The sequence below is a fragment of the Thamnophis sirtalis genome, unplaced genomic scaffold (genome assembly GCF_051295495.1).
Source record: "Thamnophis sirtalis isolate CommonGarterSnake01/CBP01778 unplaced genomic scaffold, rThaSir2_p1.2 scaffold_5, whole genome shotgun sequence".
In the NCBI taxonomy this organism is placed as follows: Eukaryota; Metazoa; Chordata; class Lepidosauria; order Squamata; family Natricidae; genus Thamnophis; species Thamnophis sirtalis.
The window spans coordinates 49,317,348-49,338,430 of record NW_028261385.1 but is presented as its reverse complement, the minus strand read 5'-3'; the positions used below and the strand labels follow the sequence as shown (position 1 = coordinate 49,338,430).

General features: G+C 34.9%; 1 protein-coding gene across 4 annotated transcripts in view; it reads right to left on the bottom strand.

Annotated features, from left to right (window-relative positions):
* Positions 1-21,083, bottom strand: part of FER (FER tyrosine kinase) — a 128,666-nt gene that overhangs the window by 20,167 nt on the left and 87,416 nt on the right. For all 4 annotated transcript variants that reach the window (XM_087715786.1, XM_087715785.1, XM_087715788.1 and 1 more), the window contains one exon: positions 7,627-7,750. In XM_087715786.1, coding sequence (XP_087571912.1) covers positions 7,627-7,750 — 124 coding nt within the window. The remainder of the gene's footprint in view (positions 1-7,626; positions 7,751-21,083) is intronic.

Genomic DNA, 21,083 nt, shown 5'->3' with positions numbered 1-21,083 from the left:
AAACTATTGGTTATCAATTAAAACAAAGCAAAACAAAACAGAAACTCATAGACAAATGGTAATTTCACTTTAACAAACTTTGACAAAATATATCCTTAAATGTAATATAAATTTCTATTAGTTCTCTATTTTGATTACGTATGCTTATCATATTGGCTACTTTGCTCATCATTGATCATTGATGTGCTTTCAGTAACAGTGAAGAATATTTTATATAATACTAACGTATGATTACTTGGAAAATTCTTATTTACCATTTTTACTTCTTACTAAGTAATTTTACTTAGCTTGTAAATATTTCCTTTTTGTTTCTCCTTTTTTTTTCTTGGTTGTGCTTTAAACAATCTGTTAAATGCGATGAAGTTTTTTTTACATAAGAAAAAAACCTGGCAAAAATGAAAGTAGAGGACAAGATGTGTAAAATGTAATAGTTAATCTTGTTCATTTTCTGACAAGGGAGAGATGATCAGACTAATAGCAGTGCCTTTAAGGATGCACAACCATTTGCTGATGCCTGACAAAACCAATCACTGGCAGATCTCCTGCTGATATAGGAGGAATAACGAGTAGAAAAGAAAACATTGTTTACTATAAATAAGGATGTCCCTATATATAAGCATACAGTAAGAACTTCATGAATGAACCAACAATATTATGTTTTTAAATGTTGACTGGGCTAGTGGAATCTGCTGGTTTACAAAAAATAAAATATGCAACATACAAATACTAAATTCTAATTTTAAGGGAGAAGCACATATTTGTACATGGTACTTTCTGTCTTTTGATTCCAGAGGTAACTAAAATTCCCTCAGTTACTATGGTACAAAATCTGTTGGGAGAGGTCGCTGCCTATATAATTAATTTAAAAGTTGAGATTTGGGGGATGTGTGTATGTTGGTTAATCTAAGTACCAATTGAAGAGTTTCTGAACAATGGTTGAGTATTGATTTTGTTACTATGCAATAAAAGCTGAAGTGAAAATATCCACTAATTATAATTAATGTCCTTGTTAAACTTAGAAGAATTATCTGCAAATACATTTTTGAATGCATTGTTCACTCAAATTCAAGTATTGCTTAGCAGTTACAACTTCCTCCCTCATACATACCACATAGCTTATAAATATAAGAATTGAGTTTTCATTTAGTCTTCATATCTGCAAGGTTCAGTGTAAAGCAGAAAAACAAAATAGAGAGAGCATTGTATTGTATAAAGACAAACTTACAAAATGCTAACATGGTGAGAAGATGAACAAGCTAGGAAGATTCCGTATTTTAAAACTGTTTAAAATATGGAAGATAGAATCCTTACTTATAAAAGAATTCTAAGACTCATGTTTCCATCCTCAAATATCCTGCTGATCAGCTGAGATCGTCATACTTTTGGCACAAAGGCAAGATCTCCTGGTTGCAGCACAACATTTCAGAGAGTATGGAATAAGAAATATATTCTGATAGTATCCCATATGATATATGTTGAAGACTGGGCAAGACAGACTTATATACTCATTGTTGTGTTTAAATTTATTTTGCAGGGGCATTGTTATTTTTACGTTGATTATAGGAAGGAAATCAAAATCCTCCCACCGTACATTTATCCCAGTGGTGGGTTTCCAATGTTTTTAGAACCTATTCTGTAGGTGTGGCCTGTTTTGTGGAGTGGCTTGGCAGTCATGTGACCGGGTGGGAGTGGCCAACTTGATGTCACTCACAGGAGATGTCATGGATTGGGTAAAATGTGGTGAAGCTCATTTAACAATGCTTTTGCTTAGCAACCAAAATTTGGGACTCAATTGTAGTCATAAGTCAAGGACTATTTCTGCCTTCCTCTGCATGGCAGCCTTGTCCTAGTAAACTATTTCTCCTTTCTGGCAATTTTCCTCTCTGTTAGAGGCACCAAAATAATCCATACAATGTAACTTTTCCTGCTGCAGCAGAAGGTTGGACTAGATAACCTCCTAGTAACCTTCTAGCCCTAAATTGCTGTGCTGTTTTTATTTCTTTCTGCTAACAAAGAAACCTGCCCGAGGCTCATTCCACATGCCTGCTAGATAGAGATAATGAGATAATGACCCTAGAGAAAATTTGGCTCCATTCACAAGCCTTTTAGAAACACAATGCTCATATTGCACAAACCCCAAAACTTCAAAAACATAAAACCATATAACATACAACCATATAACCAATTTGTTCTTTCCTGCACCTTTTCAATTTAAAATTATTAAGACTTGTGGACGTCAACTCCCAGAACTCCACAGCCAGGCATACTAAGTTCCGATTTAAAGCATTTGTTTTTCTCCTTTGAGAAGAAGTTTCCTTCCTTCTTTCTTTTTCTTCTCCCCTCCCCTCCTTCCTCCCTCTCTCCCTCCCTCTCTCAAAGACACACACACACACACAGAAGTTGGATTGGACTATCTCTCCTACACCCTTCCCTCTCTTACACACTCTCTATCAAACAAACAAACAAACACACACACACACGCACACACACACACACACACTCACAAGTTGGATTGGATATCTTTTCCAATGACTTGAAAGCAGTTACTCTGCCATCCCCCTCATTCACCCGTTGCCTTCCCCAACCCCCCCCCCCCATTGCAAATACAGCCTGCTGGGTGGGGAATGCCTGGAAAGCAATAAAGCCCACCCATTCACCTCCTGCTGGCAGGCTGGGGTGAGAGGATAGGCAGAGAAGCTGGAGGGGAGCCGATCCGAGCCTTCCAAAAGTAAGAGGCTGGGGGAAAGTGTGTGTGCTACAGCATGGCTCTTTGCCTGGCTTCCTGCCTCCTCCAGTAGTCTCCTCAGTGCTCGCTTGTGCTCTCCCTCCTCAAGTGTAGTTTGATTGCAGATGGAGCCATGTTGCCTTTTCAAACTTGTAATCAGTGAAGCTGGGCTGGATTTTTACATAGTTTTATCCAGCTGTGTGTGTGTGAGAGAAAGAGAAATGGATGGGGGCCTGGGGAGGAAGTCACTACACTTGGGGAGGGAGAGCACGTGTGAGCACTGAGGAAACCACAGGAGGAGGCAGGAAACCAGGCAAAGAGCCATGCTGTAGCACACACACTTTTCCCCAGTCCTGGAAGGATCCACCATGTAAAAATCCAGCCCAACTTCACTGATTACAGGTTTGAAAAGGCAACGTGGCTCCGCCTGCAATCAAACTACACTTGAGGAGGGAGACCACAAGCAAGCTAGGGTCCTTCCCTCCAGCCTTTGCCCAAAGCCCCGCACAGCACCAGGAGGATGAAGTTTGAATTCCTCCCCCTCCCACTGACCCACACGTACCTTTTCCAGCTGCTTCAGAGAGGACTTCAACTCTGCTCTTGTCTCGGGTCCTCTGAAGAAGCCCCACCCTCACTTCCTTCTCTTTGAGAAGCGCCTTGCAAATGGGCTGCAGGGCAGGGGAGCGTACCAGTATGGGGGCGTGGCCACACCTCTGTGGAATGGGTACGCAAAAGTACGGCAAATTTCTGGAACTGGTACGCCTGAAGAGTTGCGAACCAGCAGGAACCCACCTCTGATTTATCCCGTTGTAATCAAGACAAAAGGTTCAAAATCACAAATTAGAATAGGTCCCGAGATGAAGATCAAAAGAAAAGGTAAACATTCCCCTCTCCTAGTTGAATTTTAATTTGAGATCTCTTGACCATTCTACAACATTTTGGTGTGGCACCAATTATAGAGAAGATGAGAGAAGGCCAGGTCCACTGGTATGGACATGTCTTGAAAGCAGTACCTTCCACCATTTCGAAGACTGCCTACCAACTAAAAGTCAATGGCCGACGACCTTGCGGATGGCAAAAACAGAGATGGCAAGACAAAATCAACAAAGATATGCAAGTCGAAGGTCTGCACCCTGCATACGCAGTTGACCTTGCAAAGTGGTGTTCAATGATCTGAAAAGCGGACCCAGCACTTGCGGGAATACGCTAGGAAGATCTCTTAGATCAAATTTTAAAAAGTCTCCTTTCTCCAAAGAGATCACTGTTTTCGATCAACAAGTGCTAAACTAAGAATACCACAAACTCAGCTTGACTACAGAGAGGAATTCCTAGAGGGTGCACTTTCAAGAAATAAGGGCAAGTTTTTCCTCTATATAGATCTTTTAGAAAACACTTAGTTCACTAGAGCAGCCACCTCCGACAGCTGATTTTTGTATATTGTGTTCTTGGAATAAACTTCATCTCTGATTCAAGCAACTGCCCAAGGTCTTTATTCCCAGCTCAGAAACAAACCTGATAAGATTTCGTTCTAATACTACTATTCAGGAAAATGAGGGCAGAGGGAACAGACAAACAGCTAGAAGTATAATCTTTATTGTCATTGTACTTAAATACAATGAAATTGGTTTATCTTAAAAAATTTTTTTGCCTAATTCTACTGTGGCATCAGGAGCTCAAAGCTGCAGCATCTAAGCGTGTCACCATCTTGGGGGTGGGGGGGTGGGGGGAAAGTGCTGTGATGCTGTTCACAGCTTCCCTTGACCTTCATTATACATACACTTTGGAGGCTATGAAAAGCAAGTTAGAGGTATACTGTTCAATTAGGCTATTTCAAAACAAGAAACAGCAGATTTATATAATTGAAGAATCTGAAGAAAATGTGTTATGAAAGATTCTCTTTCAGAGATTGTGACATTTATAATAATGCAAAATAACTGAATCTTTTATCTAGAGAATCTATCCATTTCCTGTTCTTTGACCTTTAAAACATGATTATATGAAGAAAAATCTCATTATTTGGATCCACTTTAGTCTCTTTTTATAAAGACTTTTCATAGGAATAGAAGAAAATAATAAAGCAAATATTAACCTTTATTTGAACTGTGTGTTGTTCTTCTAAGAAAGTATCCTTTCAAAGACAATAAAATCTAACACAATTATTTTTTCTATGCATCGGTACCAATTATTTTGAAATACAGCATCAGTTAACGATTAGGAATCTTGCCATAAATGCAATATCTAATTTTAAAATGTAGTACTATAATACAAATGATTATGCCTAAGATATTTTGTCTTTCTTTTTTCAGAAAAACTTCTGCTTTTCTTACCATAACTTCAATATACAGTGAAATATCATATGACTAAAATGGTTCTAGTATCATGGTCTCAAAGTTATATAGTAACTAACAAAATAGAAGCATTCAACTTTTTGATGTAGGATAGCCAACATTTTAAGGGTGTTGATTTGAAGGGGATCTATGAGGACAAATAACTACTGAATTCAGTGAACTTGCCAAAACTGAAGTGTGATGTATACAGTCAGCATAAACAGCATAAGTAGACTACTATTTTAAGAAAGTATTCAATGGGCTCAAATATTGTAGAATCATATAATTGAAAATCTGACTGTTTACATAAGTAATAGAACAAGCGATTCCAAGGCAGAAAGAAGAGAAAGAAAATGTCATTCTAGAGAAGTTGTCCATTAATGGTCTTGTGGTATTCTGCTCCGTCAATGGCTTAAATGGTGGGGAACTAAACACTACTATAAATGTATGAACAAAAACTCCTCAATCTCATAATATTTATATAGACAAACAGAGAATGAAAACTGAAAAAGGAGATGATATGCAAGTAAAATACATATAGATTATGTGAAATGTTTTGTTTACTGAGAATTTAAAGGAACATTTTTCCTTTCAAGCTTTTGTTTAATATTATTTAAGAATTCTCTTTTAAAAGATACAAAAACCTATAATATTGCAGTATCAGTATGATAAGTAACACTGAATTTGCAATAAATGAAATGGCATTGGATAATATTGATTGCTATAAAAGCTTTGGTGGATGACACTGTGAAATGAATTCTCTGCTTAATGTGCTTCAAAGCACAGACGACAGCTTGAAAACAATTGTTCAAATAAAAAATTTACAAGAGCACTCTGGAATTTTCCAAATACTCCTTATCTCTGGAACAATATGGTTATACCCCAAAACATTGAGACACATAAAAATCACCTCTTCTTGCTGTATCCAGTTAATATAAATTCTGTAAAAACTATTTAAATATTGCCCCTTTGAAAACATTGTTTTATACTTGGATATTCAAATCTGAATCTGAAATAATTATAGTAAATAATTATTTAGTTATGAATTGTACAGACAGCCCCAATCTATTATAATTCTGAATGGTTTTTGGACTAATTTCCAATCCCTTTTAGCATTATGTTAGCTCTGCTTGTGTATATGTGGATAAGATAATCCAATTTTGAGAAATACAAGTGTATTGCCTATGTTTACAAAATATCTGAGGATTTATCAGGAAAGATACAAGATTTCATCTGTAGTTCAGTTATTTGGTTTGTGTTAAACTACAAATAGTAAATGTTAGTTAGTTGATAGTGTTGCCAGGCAAAAGAAAAAGGGAACCGGAAACAAGTACATGGCCCAGGTACTGTTTCTCCAGACGCTCACAATTTGGTTTCCTCCCACTCAATACAGGTAAAACAACTAAATGTTCAAAGGGTGGAAAACCATGTTTGCTTAGAACTGGGTCCAAATGGCCTTTGAAATTTCTTCATCACAGAAAGTGGGTGGGCTATTTCACTTTATTTCTCCAGATTAAGAAAAACTTTTTAAATTGTATCTCAAGAGCAGGATTCTGATGGTATCACTATTATTTGTCATGGTATGTTCCCTTGGAATTTAATGGAAGCACAGGAGATTAAGTAGCCTGCAGGCCACTGAAGTGATTATTATGCAATGAAAGACAGAACAATCTGCGTGTATATTCTGCAGACCTTATAACAAAGTAGTACAAGAATACCATGTCATCCATGATTTTTTTTAAAAGATGAAAGCATTTTTAAATCCTCTTCCACTAAATTGACAGTAAAACAAATGCAGGAGAACTTCTCTGCTCTAGCAGTACAATCTGAAGAACTATCTGATGGTGGGAGCACCAGATAATGATATCCAACTACTAGCTAATTCAGAGTTGGGGGTGGAGGGAAAGCCTGGCATGAAGAGCATTTGTGATTAAGTGATTATTCTGACACTGTATTGCTGCATACTGTCAATGTAGCATCTGTAATTATTAGGGAAGGGAAACTGGGGTATGAAGGCATAGAATTGCCTTGATTGAATGGTAATCATTTGAAATATGGGTATGAAGTGCTAATTAGATACTGAGTAAGTGTTGAGATGCAAATGCTACAGGCTTTCATTCTGGTTGGATAATAAGTGAGTGGGGCTCCTGCTGGAATGTGTCTCAGCACATTCCTTCTTTTCTTCATGACAGAAGGGAAAAACTGTTATTACTAACAGAAAATGTTTAACGGGAGATGAATCTTCAGAGATGTGAACATTTGGAAGCTATTCCATCTTCTGAAGCTGTATTTGTTTCTCAGATACTACTTGAAGAATGTAGTTTAATGGGGTACCATTCAACATTAGATTGGTTCTTAGCAAAACTGTAGCTATCTATGATCTCTTGAGAGCTGACCAATTTGATATACTGTATATATTACCTGATAGACCAGGATGTGATTGATTTAAGTATGCTTTGCCTAAACCCAAACGAATAAGTAAAGTAAAATAAATATGATATGAGCCTGAAATTTTGTTACAGCTCATTTATGCTTATGTATTTAATACTAAAAGATCATATGACTTGTTCTTACCTGTGTATACAGTTTTTGGATTCAAGATACGCCATCCCAGCAGCAACATCTAATGAGAATTTCACCAACTGTTTGGTTTTTAGCTCATCCTTTTTCTTTCTTAAAAAGGAAAGAAAATCACCTCCTAGAGAAAGAGACAGATAAGCAATGAGACATGACAGGGTGATATTCCCATTTATCTCTCATTAGTGACGCTTGACTGAACAGGAGACAGTGTACTCTCTGCTATGCTTTTCAATCAATCTGATGGTTGAGTAAAAAGAATAAAAATATCAAGATTATAGTTTAATTAATACTAAATTTTAAAAAACTATTTTAGATATATTTCTGTTACAAGACGAACTCTGCACATTGTATAGAAGGCTTAAGCAGAACCATATGCATATTTATTTATGTATATAAAAAAATCTAGCCTGCATTTTCATCATTGAATTCAATTCCAAAATTAGTTCAATTCACTGAAAACAATTTACAGTAAGCTACAATAAGCCCAGGACATGTCTACTATCTCTTAGCTGATATGTAAGCACTTACAGGAGAAAATGCTCTGCTTCATCATTATTCATTATTGGAAATGATCTGTGCTATTTACATGATGCAGTGATAACAACTCTATTTTTAAGAACGGCACAAAACATTTGGGATGTTTGCATTAAAGTAATCCACAAAATGTAAGATGTGAAGGGATATATGAAGATGTAATGTACAGAATGGGAAGTTAAAGGCTTTTTGGGAAGGCATGCTCCAAGTTGTAATAGGAAATGTACTGGGGTACAGGAAGAATATTTCTCATATCTACCTGGAACCATCATGTTATCTGGAGTTTTTTTCCTGCAAATTATGTGTTCTAACCACAGATCTATGTTCCTTCCTATTCTATCAGGATGCAAACCTCACAGAGCTATTTTCATTTGGATCTGTGACACTGCATTGTGGTTCTGTACAGAGCACATTCTCCCTTGGGGTGGGGTCTAACTTGCGTGTCTAAAATAACTTCTTAAATGATAGTTTGGGAATTTATTTGCATTTTTATCCTACTGCATTCCCTGAAAGCTCATTAAGATCAAAAGGAAAAAAAAAACTGATATGAGAATTATCAAATATAATAGTCAGGGTTTTATTTTCAAAGAATCCATTTATTAATATATGCCTGGAATTCAAGGTCTTACACAGCTTAGCCCCGGGATAGATCACAGCAGGGGTAAGTAAACTGTAGCTTATATATGGTTTCCAGCATATAGAGCCCCTAAGATTTCCTTTCTATCTTATTTTACAACTAAGAAGCAAAATAGTCTTCAATGAGGTTTAAGGGATCTTATTTTACTTAAACTGCCAAAAAGAGAAGAATTCTAATTTTAGGTGCCATATCTCCATGTTTTCTTCAACACCCATAGGGTCTAAAATTAAATTAGAAATGCATTCCCAAAAGGGAAAAGATGTGTCTCCCTTGCTTTAAAAGAAACATCCTTTTTCTGTAATACATTCAAATAAATATACATATATTAGTAGGAATAAAAAAATCCAGCATACACATTTTTTTATTCTAAACTAATTAATTCTCCTGAATCTAAATCAGATGTTTGGGATTTTCTTTTTACAAAGACTTATTTTTAACGCAAAATATTTCAAACTGCAGAGATGTGCTTATTTATTACATAAAATCATTAACAACTGCCTTCATATAAATGGCATGAGTATGAGAGGGATTAGTTTAATTACCAAATCCTGAAATTTTTACCAAGTGTTCCAAAGAACTAGGCTTCCATACACAGACAGACTCAAGAGGTGATGACTTAATTACACACTGTTTAGTTAAAGCTTTCAAGAAAACAAACTGCTCTATTAAACCCTTTGGTTGTGTTCTCACCTACATTGCCTATCACAGATTATATGGTTCTAATTTATAACTTCAGTAAAAATGTTATCACATTTATGATCAGATTGAAACACTGGAAAATTGTAAATAAAATTCAGCCCATCATTAGTCATTTTAACAACAACAACAATAACAACAACATCCAAAGTGCCTTTACATAGCCTCAAGTGTGCAATTATGTGCTTCTTTAGAAAATGGATGTGAAAATAATTGTTACAGTTGTAGATTGCTTTTACATAAAATATTTCATGCTCCAATAGCCATAAATATGTTATAGTCAAGCCCCTAAAAATAAGTTAAACATGGGATGAGATGAATTTATTTATACACAGCTTTAGCAATCTCACTAATACTCTCATATTACTCAAGGTGATTTACAGTAGTTTAAAGAGCAAACTAAATCAGCAAAAATAAAACCTTATGAAATTAGACATAAGGGATCCTATACCCACTACCTTCTAACCATAAGGCATTTGTTCTTTGATAAACTGGGGCATTCTTCTCAAGCTTTTGCATCAATCTTGTGGAAAACTTCCCCAAATCACCTGAAGACCAAGTTTTATTAAAATGTGTAACCAATTTGACAGAACACTTTAAAAGATCTTTTTCCTATTAAATGATGCTACGTCTTCCTCATGATCGGAGTGATGTGATCATTCTAAAAATAATGGGGTTTCTATGATATTCCCTTCCCTTTACAGCTCGCATTGCCAACATTGATTGTGGAGATTCTTGGTAAAATGAGAAATGTGGATAGATATAATCAGAAAAATATATTCTCCTATTCAGTCAAAAGAAAAGTTTCACTAGATAAATAAGCAAATATGATAGTCTTGGGAAGCCATAATTTCCAAATAGGTCAACAAGACAAATGCACTTGTAAGAAAGAATGGCTTGATTTAATTCTAATACCAGCTCTCACACTCTCCAAAATTTCACTTAAGGACACAAAAATCCAAGACATATGTCTTAAAGAATGGAGAATATCTTATTTAGCAATGGTACTTGTGAAAAAAACGATGACATTGGTTAGAAATTGAATGTAAGCCAGATGTGTGATAAAGCTACCTTTTTCTTTGAAGAAAAGCAAATGCAATTTTAAGCTACCAGAAGAATAACTTCTAAATCTTATAAAGTAATCATGTTCTATTTTGCTGTATTTGGTTCTGAGCGCTACATTTGAAAGGATTTGTAGGAAACAGGAATAGGTTTGGAAATGAGCAACAAAGAAAATCTTTGTTTTCTTTAGAATTAGAAACTATAATACCTTTCAAATTTCTCAAACAAAGCCATATAGAAAAATGGTATTGTTAAAAATAATTTAAACAATTTATGGTACCCATATTGCTGCCCATCTCACAACAATGACCGACATACAAAGATTAAAATAAACTATTTACAAACAACAATCCATGATGCTTGAGGTAAATAATATGTTTCGTAAACATATTCATAAAGTTACATTAACAGCAGAGCTTGCTTAATGACCTGGGGCCAGGTCTTCAGAGCCTAATAACTGGCTAACAAGTTTGAAACTATCTTGATCTAGGGGCTGGGGGGGGGGGATGCTATTCCATAAGCAGGCACTGTCACAAAAGCATGACTCCTAGTTCCAACAAAATGATATTATTTACAGAAGAAACTTGAAACGTATCTTCTCTGTTAGATCTGGTGGGATGAGCGGAAACAATGGGAGAGAAGCAAACCTGCAAGTCGCCTGGCCTTATGCCCCCCATCTTGTTGCTTTTCTGAAAGATACTAAATATATGGCTTTATCAGTAGGCCTGGGAATCCCAAATGGAGATCAAGTGGTTGAGTTGTTGCTGTGCCATAGGTTTGGGTAATTTTTTCTGGTTTCTATGTTGTGGATTTTTTATGTTGTAAGCTACCCAGAGTCACCTGTGAGTTTGGTGGCCATTTAAATTTTACATACATACATACATACATACATACATACATACATACATACATACATAAATGTAGGGCTTTATAGGTGGCGAACAACACCTTTCATTGTGCCTCATGGAGCGGCAGTATTATGTGAATGTAGCAAAAAATGCCAAAAACTGTCCATGGTATTGCATTCTGGGAAAGCTTCCGATTGTTCTTCAAGGTCAGCCCCACAGAGTGCCTTACAGGTCTTCTTTTCAAAGCTTATACTAGTTTTTTATTTTGAATTTTTTTAGAGGTACAGTTCAATTATACACAATTAAATATATTATCTGTAGATTTCCCTGAATTTATAATATTTTGATGTTTGTACTTTAAAATGATTGTCATCTGTACTGTCCCTGTCTCATTGACCTTGCTCTATGGATTTGTGTATTGATTGCTGAGTAGGTAGTTCAGTTTCCTGAATGGCTGATTTGATTCCAAGCAGTTAAGTAAGTCAGAGCAAATTAGATTGCAACACAGAGCCTGGCTATAAACAATGGATTTGGTGATGCGTTCTGGATGTAAGCAGGTAAGTTTACCAGATGTTATCTTTGTATTTGTTCAACAAAGTGCTAGCATATTTGAGCAAATAGAAAATAAATAAGAACATACAAATCATATATTCAATTGTGTAATATTTTAAAGTAAACCATTATTTGTTTAGTTCCTATTAATTAGTGGCTAGTCAATAGAAACTTTCCCAATGATCACTTTTAAATAATATCAATTTTTAAGACAGAACACACTTTAACTACAAAGAATAAAAATAGAACTCAAAATCTATAGAACAAAAAAGCAGAGAACATTTCTATATGGTACCAAATGACTGAAAAAACAAATGTAATATTTGAAGTTAAGTGCTTTGATTAAAACAGTGCCAAGTCCAAATAAAGAACATAGGATTGAGGATGAGAATTAAATATAATCACAGAAATCATAATAATTACTATAGTTTTACTGCAGAAGAAATGCTTGCCTTGCAAACACTTGTAGATATTTTTAGTGTTAACTGGATATTTATAGAACATTAATTTGTATATCATGCTATCAAATAACAAAAGTACTAAAATAAGATTTTCCACAAACTTATAATACCATTAAAACCGCCAATGTTCATGTTATTTTTAAGATAGGTTTTTAAAAACAGTATCAAAATATTGAATAAATGAGCTTTGGAAGACCATACTAACTAAAAGATTCCATTATATGAGTCTTTAGTGTAAACTATTTATTTCATAATGACTAAAGATGTTGAAATCAAAGGGTTGTGTTGCACTGATTTCTTGGGAAGTTCCTTTAAAAAAAATTTCAGTTTCATTTTTTCAATCTTAAAGAATTAGGAAAGGCACACAATATAAAGAAAGGGTAAGCAACCATTTAGTAAGCCACTCCTATATCATCCCACCCAGCTTAAGCCAACAGGAACATGAACAGTGCCTGCTACTATGATGGTTTTTTCATTTAAAAAAATGAATCAAAGAAATCCAAACACAACTCACAAAACAATAACCTATTTGCTTGGAACATACAGAACATGCTAAACAATTCCACCCGAAGTAGCCAATTTTATCCCTGAATAGAAATGTGTTGTCTTCAGCTTAAAAAATTCAAAACAATTATTTTGGTGTTGAACCATTTCACTCATCTCTCGGCAGCAACATGGTAGACCACTGGTACTCCACCTACACTCCAGGTCTAACCAACCTTTGTGCTCCAATTCCTCTTACTACAAATAAAAAAGATGAATTATTAATATGTTGTGTTTGGTCCAATTAGCCAAGACTCCTGGATTCAGACATGATTCCATCAGGTAAATTGGTTTTAGTATATCAGTTTTCTAACTGTCCACAGGGAGACCAGCTGCAGATTCTCAAATTCAGGAGAAAGCAGAGTATCTATAAAAAATGGAAACTATACATAAATAAAAATCAGCCTGACTCTTGAATGGCTTTATTAGAAAAATAAAACAACCAAAAAGAACAATGTCTAGGGGAGAAATTTCCAAGCAGCATATAAGAAATCAGTGGAATAGGAATATTTCATTTTCTTTAATCATGTTTTTATCACATTTCACTTCAGACTATCTTTTGTTTATGGCATAAATAACCTAGAAAAATAGGATTTACAGGATATTTAGCCATAATTTATTTCTTTTAGCTTGCTGAAAAGTCATCCTAAAGAGATCAGTGTTTGAAGATCTTCATCAGTGCCCCTTCTGTAATTTTTAATTGATGCATCTGCCTTTTAAAAGATGTTTTATGAAGATTTATGTTGCAACATGTAAAATATTATATGCTCTGTTCCATTACAAAGGAAGCATTTAGGTAAGGAAAAGGGTAATTTACATCATGAAAGTGCCGAGTACAAGATATGATACCAACTGCTATTAGACCTTGATTATGTTCATCACTGTGACATGAATTAACATCTAATTGCCTATCCTTTAATATAAAGGGATTATTCTACTGATAAACTCAGACATTTATATCAAGTGTAGCAAAAATTCTCGCAATCCATCTTCATAAGGAACAGAGCACATTAATACTTCAAAGCTAAGCTAAGAGGATTTCACTAGAGCACTTTCATTCCATATCGCTAGCTGTGAATATTTTTTTTTACTGCCCTCAGGGAAAAAAAGTTTTAATACTATCATGTTACATTTATTGAGAATATGTTTTATGAAAACACCACCATCTACAGTGTAACAGCAAGCAGTATGAAGCTGAAATAGACTATGTGGAACATAAACTATATTGTTTTTGAAATGAAAGTAACTTGATAGAAGAAACAAATCTCTATCAGAATCTGCCTATATTACCGCAATTCCATTCATGGAACAAGACTTTCTATACTACTGCAGATCCATGAACATATCTTACTGGGGGTTGAAGTTTGAAGTCTGAAATGATTTATGCATGTTATTTGCATAGGTACACACATACAGAGAGGAAAGGGGTATGAACTAAAATCAGAGATAATGTATGTTGTATGAGGAAATGGTTTTCTCCTAGCACAAGGGACTTTTGAATGAAATAGTCTATGTTTTACCACTATAAACATACATATGGTGGACAAAGCAAAAATCAAATAATCTCTGTCTGAAGCTGCTAGAATTTCAAAATGTGTTGCAACTGAACTTCCCTTCCACCACATCTCTATCAAATTTTCCAGTATACATTTTTAAATTTTGTATGGGTGTACAAATCATAATGTTGGACTAACATCTCCTAACTGGCCTATGTTCTACTTAGAGATAAAGGGCCAAAGATACTAGGTGGAGTCTCACTTTTTCTGGCTGAGTTTTATACTTTGGCTGGCAGAACTTATCTTTTCTCTATTTTAAACTTCTGGATAGCCATCTGGAAAGGGTAGAAGTCCCTCAACCCACTTCATCTTGGATCATATTCAATGCTTCAACTCACTCTGGGAATCAAAGATGTCCTAAAACACTTTGGGTGCTTCAGCGCCCTCTAATGAACAATATTATATATTGATATAATAATGTCCTCAGCCAACATTATTTATCAATTGGACAATACATATTCAATAACCAAGGCTGTCTAGCTCCATCTTACCATCAGCTAAACTCTTCTTCTTTTCCTTAGTTTCTCCTGGATTTTTCCTTTCCCAGTTTAACTGTCCTTGTTTCTCTCTCCTGTAGATTAATGTTCCTAGGAAAACCTAAACTATCAACTTACTAGATCAAAACATTTGGGTTTCTTGGTTTCTTTTATGACAGATGCACAGAGAGGTATGATGTCCTATGTCACAAAGCATAAATAAATATAATTAATTTTAATGGGAAGATATTTGAACAATCATCAAATTCCTACATGTTTCAGCACAAGTGTTTGGCCATGAGATATAAAACACCCTTATATGCTCTTAGAAACGAAACACAATGAAGTTTTATTTGGAAATCATATCTTCAGTGCTACATATACTTATACTAATTTTATCATGCACCAAGTAAGCACTTAACACAACAAAATTGCATTTTCTAGACCAAACTCTTAATTTGATTGGACAAAATGTACTTGCTTCTTCAAAATGATTTTTAACTAAAGAAATAGTGTTAAATGCAGTTTCCATCTTAAATGTGACAATGTAATATGTTGTTTCTCTCTAAAAAACAAAAATTCTGTGAGATAGAATGCCTGACAGCAGAATGAGTAAAGAGATCAATAAGAAACCCTGGTGACACAGTGGTTAAAGTGCAGTATTGCAGGCAAACTCTGTCATCAGGCTGGAGTTCAATCCATTGGTTGATTCCATCCTTCCAAGGTTGATAAAATGAGGACCCAGATTGTTAGGGTTAGGGTTTCCTTACATTACAAACCACCCAAAGAGTGCTGTAAAGCGCTTTGGAGTGGTACCAGTATATAAGTTTAATGCTATTGCTAATAAAAAGTACAAGGAATTAATATACTAGACTTAAAATGCAGAGATATTAGATTCACCTATTTAATTTAGTATTAAACAGAAATGCATAGCTCTAAATGGGCTTGTTTTGCCAGGTAAGACTCATAGAAGGTGTTAAAGAAAAAGTTGAAGAGGTTTTTTTGGCTTGTATAAATCGTCTTTATTTTCTCTATTGATCACTTTTCTACTGAATTGCATGTAAAATTTAAGCTTGTACAGTATTTTCCATTCTGTTCAGCTGCCAATTGTTATCCAATTTCATCAATTTCCTGACTGCTGTAGCTAATGGGTTCCTACTGTGGATTCAGTGTCAAGTTCATCAATTAAATGTTATCAATTAAAATTGGTGACTAAAAAATTAGAAACTCTACAGGCAAGTCTTCAGCGATGCTGTATATACAAACTAACCTACTTCACATGATTCTCTATACAAAAATAGAATTTTGCTTTAAATGTGGAATCTTTTGTCAAATAGTAATTGCATAAGAAATAAGGAAAAAATGATAGAAACATAGGATTGTATATTGGGGCGGTAAAAAATATTTGAAAGAGGTATTTTACTGAATCGGAATTTTCTTATAAATCAATTATCAGTAATGAACTTTGGAGATAAAGTTATCAGGATGATCAGAGCAATATATTCTAATCAGAAGGGAAAAATAATACTAAACGGGGAAGCAACAGAAGGTTTCAGCAGAACCAAAGGGGTAAGACAGGGATGTCCTCTAGCCCCCCTGTTATTTATCCTCTCAATAGATACACTGATGTTATAAATTAGACAGAACCAGGGCATAAAGTGAAAATTAGAACACAGGAATACAAAGTGCAGCCCTTTGCAGACGATCTAGCATTTATCATAGAGAAACCCCTAGAAATTGGACTAATATTATTACAAGACATGAACCAATTCAGTAAAGTGTCAGGGCTTAAAATAAATAAAGAGAAAACTAAAATATTAACTAAGAATCTAACCAAAAGACAAAATGAAGAACTGGAGGAGAAACTGGAAATTTCGAGGGCCAAGAAAACTAAACATTTGGGAATATGGTTATCGGCAAAATGTATTACAATAAAAGAAGATAACTACAATAAATTGCTACAACAAATACAAAAAGATTTGGATGATTGGATTAAACTACAGATATCACTAATTGGCAGAATTTCAACAATTATAGCAATAGCAATAGCAGTTAGACTTATATACCGCTTCATAGGGCTTTCAGCCCTCTCTAAGCGGTTTACAGAGTCAGCATATTGCCCCCACAGTCTGGGTCCTCATTTTACCCACTTCGGAAGGATGGAAGGCTGAGTCAACCTTGAGCCGGTGAGATTTGAACCGCCAAACTGCAGCTTAGCAGTCAGCTGAAGTGGCTGCAATACTGCACTCTAACCACTGCACCACCTCGGCTCTAAATTAAAATGAATGTACTACCCAAACTACTTTATCTTTTTCAAACATACCGATTAAATTAGAGAAAGGTTTTTTTGAACAACTAAATAAAATGGTATCCAAATTTACCTGGTCAGGGAAAAAATTGTGTATTAAATAAAAATTTCTACAAGATAGTAGAAACAAAGGTGGCTTTGGCCTCCCAGACTGGGAGGCAGTCCTGACATGGCTTAAAGACTGGATTCAACTAAAAAATACAATGATTCTTATGCTAGAAGGCCATGATCTCTAACTAGGTTGGCATGGCTTCCTCTGGGAGGGAAAGAATAAATCTAATTCATTCTTCCAGAGACACATAATAAGAGATGCCCTGTTTAAAGTCTGGGATTTTTTTTAAAAGAAAACCACTACATGAAAATCCCAATCTGGTTATCAATGATGGAGGCAATGCATATCCAAATAGATCTCAGCAAAATGGTAAGCTATGCAGAACTCTTAGATGAAAAAAGAGAACTAAAATCAGTACAAGACCTGAAAACGCAAGGAATAAATATGGAATGGTGTCCCTATTTACAAATTGAAACAAGATTTAAAAAAGATCGGGAACAATACGGAATACATGAGAAACAAATGGAATTAGGCAAAATATTATTAGGAACGGAAGGAAAAATGATTACCAAATTATATAATTTTCTTTTAAGATATAAAATGGAGGAAGAGACAGTAAAGGAGACAATGATTAGCTGGGGAAGAAATTTTGGCCATAATATAGAGTTAGAAAAAGGGGATAAATTATGGGAAAGAAATTATAAATTTACGATGGCAGTAGTTTATAAAGAAAACCTCTACAAAATGTTTTATAGATGGCATTTGCCCCCAGTGAGATTGGCCAAAATGTTCTCAAATTTATCCCCCAAATGTTGGAGATGTAGCCATAAGTCTGGAACATTCTACCATATGTGGTGGACGTGCCCCATAACAAGGAAACACTAGCGCAAAATTCAGAAATGGTTGCAAGAAATTACAGAGCAAAAAATAGAACTGAAACCAGAAACATTCCTATTAAAACTATTAGACCAAAAAAATGGATAAACAATTCCAATACATAATAATATACATGCTCACTGCAGCTAGGATTGCTTTCGCACAAAACTGGGAAAAAAATCAATACACCCACAGACTAAACAATAATTAGAAAAGTACTCAAATGCGCAGAGATGGACAAAATGACAATAGAACTAAAAGAAAGAGAAGAATCGGATTTTTATAAAATATGGAATAGAATTTATAAGTAGCTAGAAAACAAAAGCCAAAACAGAAAATAGAGAATGTAAACATAATGGTGATATAAATTATATAATTTAGTACTACTGTTATTATATTATTGGACAAGGTAAAATCAATAGGAAGGCAATGCAGAGTGGAAAACTATAAAGGCTAAACACAGAAGGCTGTATAATTACTTTATATTGTTATGTATGTTTTGTTTTTCTTTTTTGTGTGTGTTTTTCTTTGTTTTTAAAGATTAAAATGTTTAATAAAAAAAATCTGAGAGAGATATTTTGCAATGAACTATGATTAAAACAGCTACACTGTTTGCAAGGTTTTTGTAGCTAATTTTTAAAAAAATCCCTGTTGTGTGTACACAGTCCCACCAAATATTACTTCACAAAATAATGAAAAAAGAAATCCTGTGAATATTTTTGAACTTTTTAAGATCAGAAATACTAATATAGTTACAGTGTTGCAAGGAGCCACAGTCATGGAATTACCATTTTTGACCTTCTCTGGTAGCTTCAAACAAAGTCAATGGGGAAGTCAGCAAGGAAGGCTGCAAGTTGTTTTCACCCACAATACCCCACTGCCTGTGTACACTCTGCCGAGCCTCCCATGTCCTTCTTTGACTTATACATAGTCTGTGCTGGGCCTCCAAGCTCTCTCTGGATATCCATGATTCATACACAATCTGCTCTGGACCTGCCAAGTTTCCCTCAACCGTCTTTATAGGTTAAATGTGCCTTTTTAACCCATTGACAAATGGTGCAGTGAAGCATAGGATCTAGCTGTTAACAGATAACTCTGTACTTGAAATAAATGAACTATTAAAAATACTCAAGAGTCTTCTTTTCACGTATGGCTGACCAGTCTTCCTTCTCTTCTTGCTGTTCCTCTTCCGATAGAGGACAAAGAAAAAATCTTTCAGCAAGATCACACATTTGTTTTTCGACAGAAATATGAACTACTGATGTTTTCTAGTCTCAGTGCTTGAATAGTTTAGTTATTGAAAGGGGAAAAAATCTGCTATTATGTATGTGCTTTTTGTCACTATGTTCATTCTGTTGTATGTGTTTTAAGTATATATTATTTCTCTTAAAACTAGGCAGATTTCAGGCTAATTGGATCTTTTTTTCTTCTTTTAATAACTGCAGTCTGAGATCTACTAACTAGAGTCAGGTGTCAAAACATATGAATTAGTATTATTTATTTATTACAAGCACTTACAATCTATCTTTTAGGGTAGAAATTGTCCCAAAGCAGGTTATAATCAATATAAACAACTTAAAATAAAAACACAATAAATATTATTCAAAAGCAAAGACATTTCTAGGGTGCTTCCCACAAGGTAAATGGTAACAACAATGACCTTGTTGAGGGAAGGATCCAACTGGTCAAGCTTTCATGGTGGCTACTGCCTGCCTTTATGGTCCCTCCCTTCTCTTCAGGGATATTTCTCACAGGGAATTTGGTAATAATGGTCTTGAGAAAGTAGGAAGAAGAGTTTAGTCAAGTTGTGATGTTTAACATTTTAAAAATCCACAATGTATTTGAACATATCCTGAGCCTAAGTATTTGTTTTCAGTATCTCAACTGCATTAGGTTTCAACCTATTTATTTTTAAATACACACTTTCTTGTTTAGCATCCTAATTTCAGCAAACAAGATCATTTTGTTGCCAATTTGTCAAAATTACTGTCAGATCACAATCTATTCTATGTCTTTATAGTCAAAGGGGCAGCTTAATGTTTCATCAAATAATTTTTAAGTAAATTTTTCAGTACTGAATGCTATGACAATTTGTTTGGAGGAAAAAAAAATGTCAATGCAGGCAACAGCCATCACTGTTTTTCTATCACAGTAATAACACTTATACTTTATTGCCTCTGCAAAAAAATATCAGAATAGGCTTGTATGCACTGAAAACCTCAGGCAATGGAACATTTTTTTGCAAAGCAGATTCATAAGAGGAATTAGGAATTGAATCCTCCTGGAATGTGGTATTTACTCTTAATACATTCCTGAAAAACTGAACTTTATATCCGAAGGAAAGAAACATGTGGCATTTCCATTTAAGTCAAATATTAAACATTCTCATGTATGTAGCATTCAGGAGATGGCCTGTCATACTCTTTTGAAAAATAAGATCTTAATAATTAGCAAACCAAGCAGGCAGTAAACAAAAATAACTGCTTCCCAGAAGAGAGCCTGAATTCAGTTTGAGAAAGAGAGATATTAGACCATTAGCTTCAGGATCTGGAGGGACTGGATCGGCACTAATCATTTCCCGCCACAGGTAGCTGAGTGAAAATGCCCAGAGAATAAGGGCTGCTGGGATTTTTCTTCTCCCCATATCAACTATATGTACATCCTGCTGCTTTTTCTTTCACATGTACAAAGCATAGAACAAGAAAGAATACCAATAAAAAATGCAATTTCACAACGTTATTACAGGACCCTGGAAGAGAGTAGCTTTTGGTCTCCTCCCCTCGCCTCTCAGTTCATGTAGGGAAAACCTCAAAGCCATTCCCATTAACATAATAACATTTTCTGAAGCAG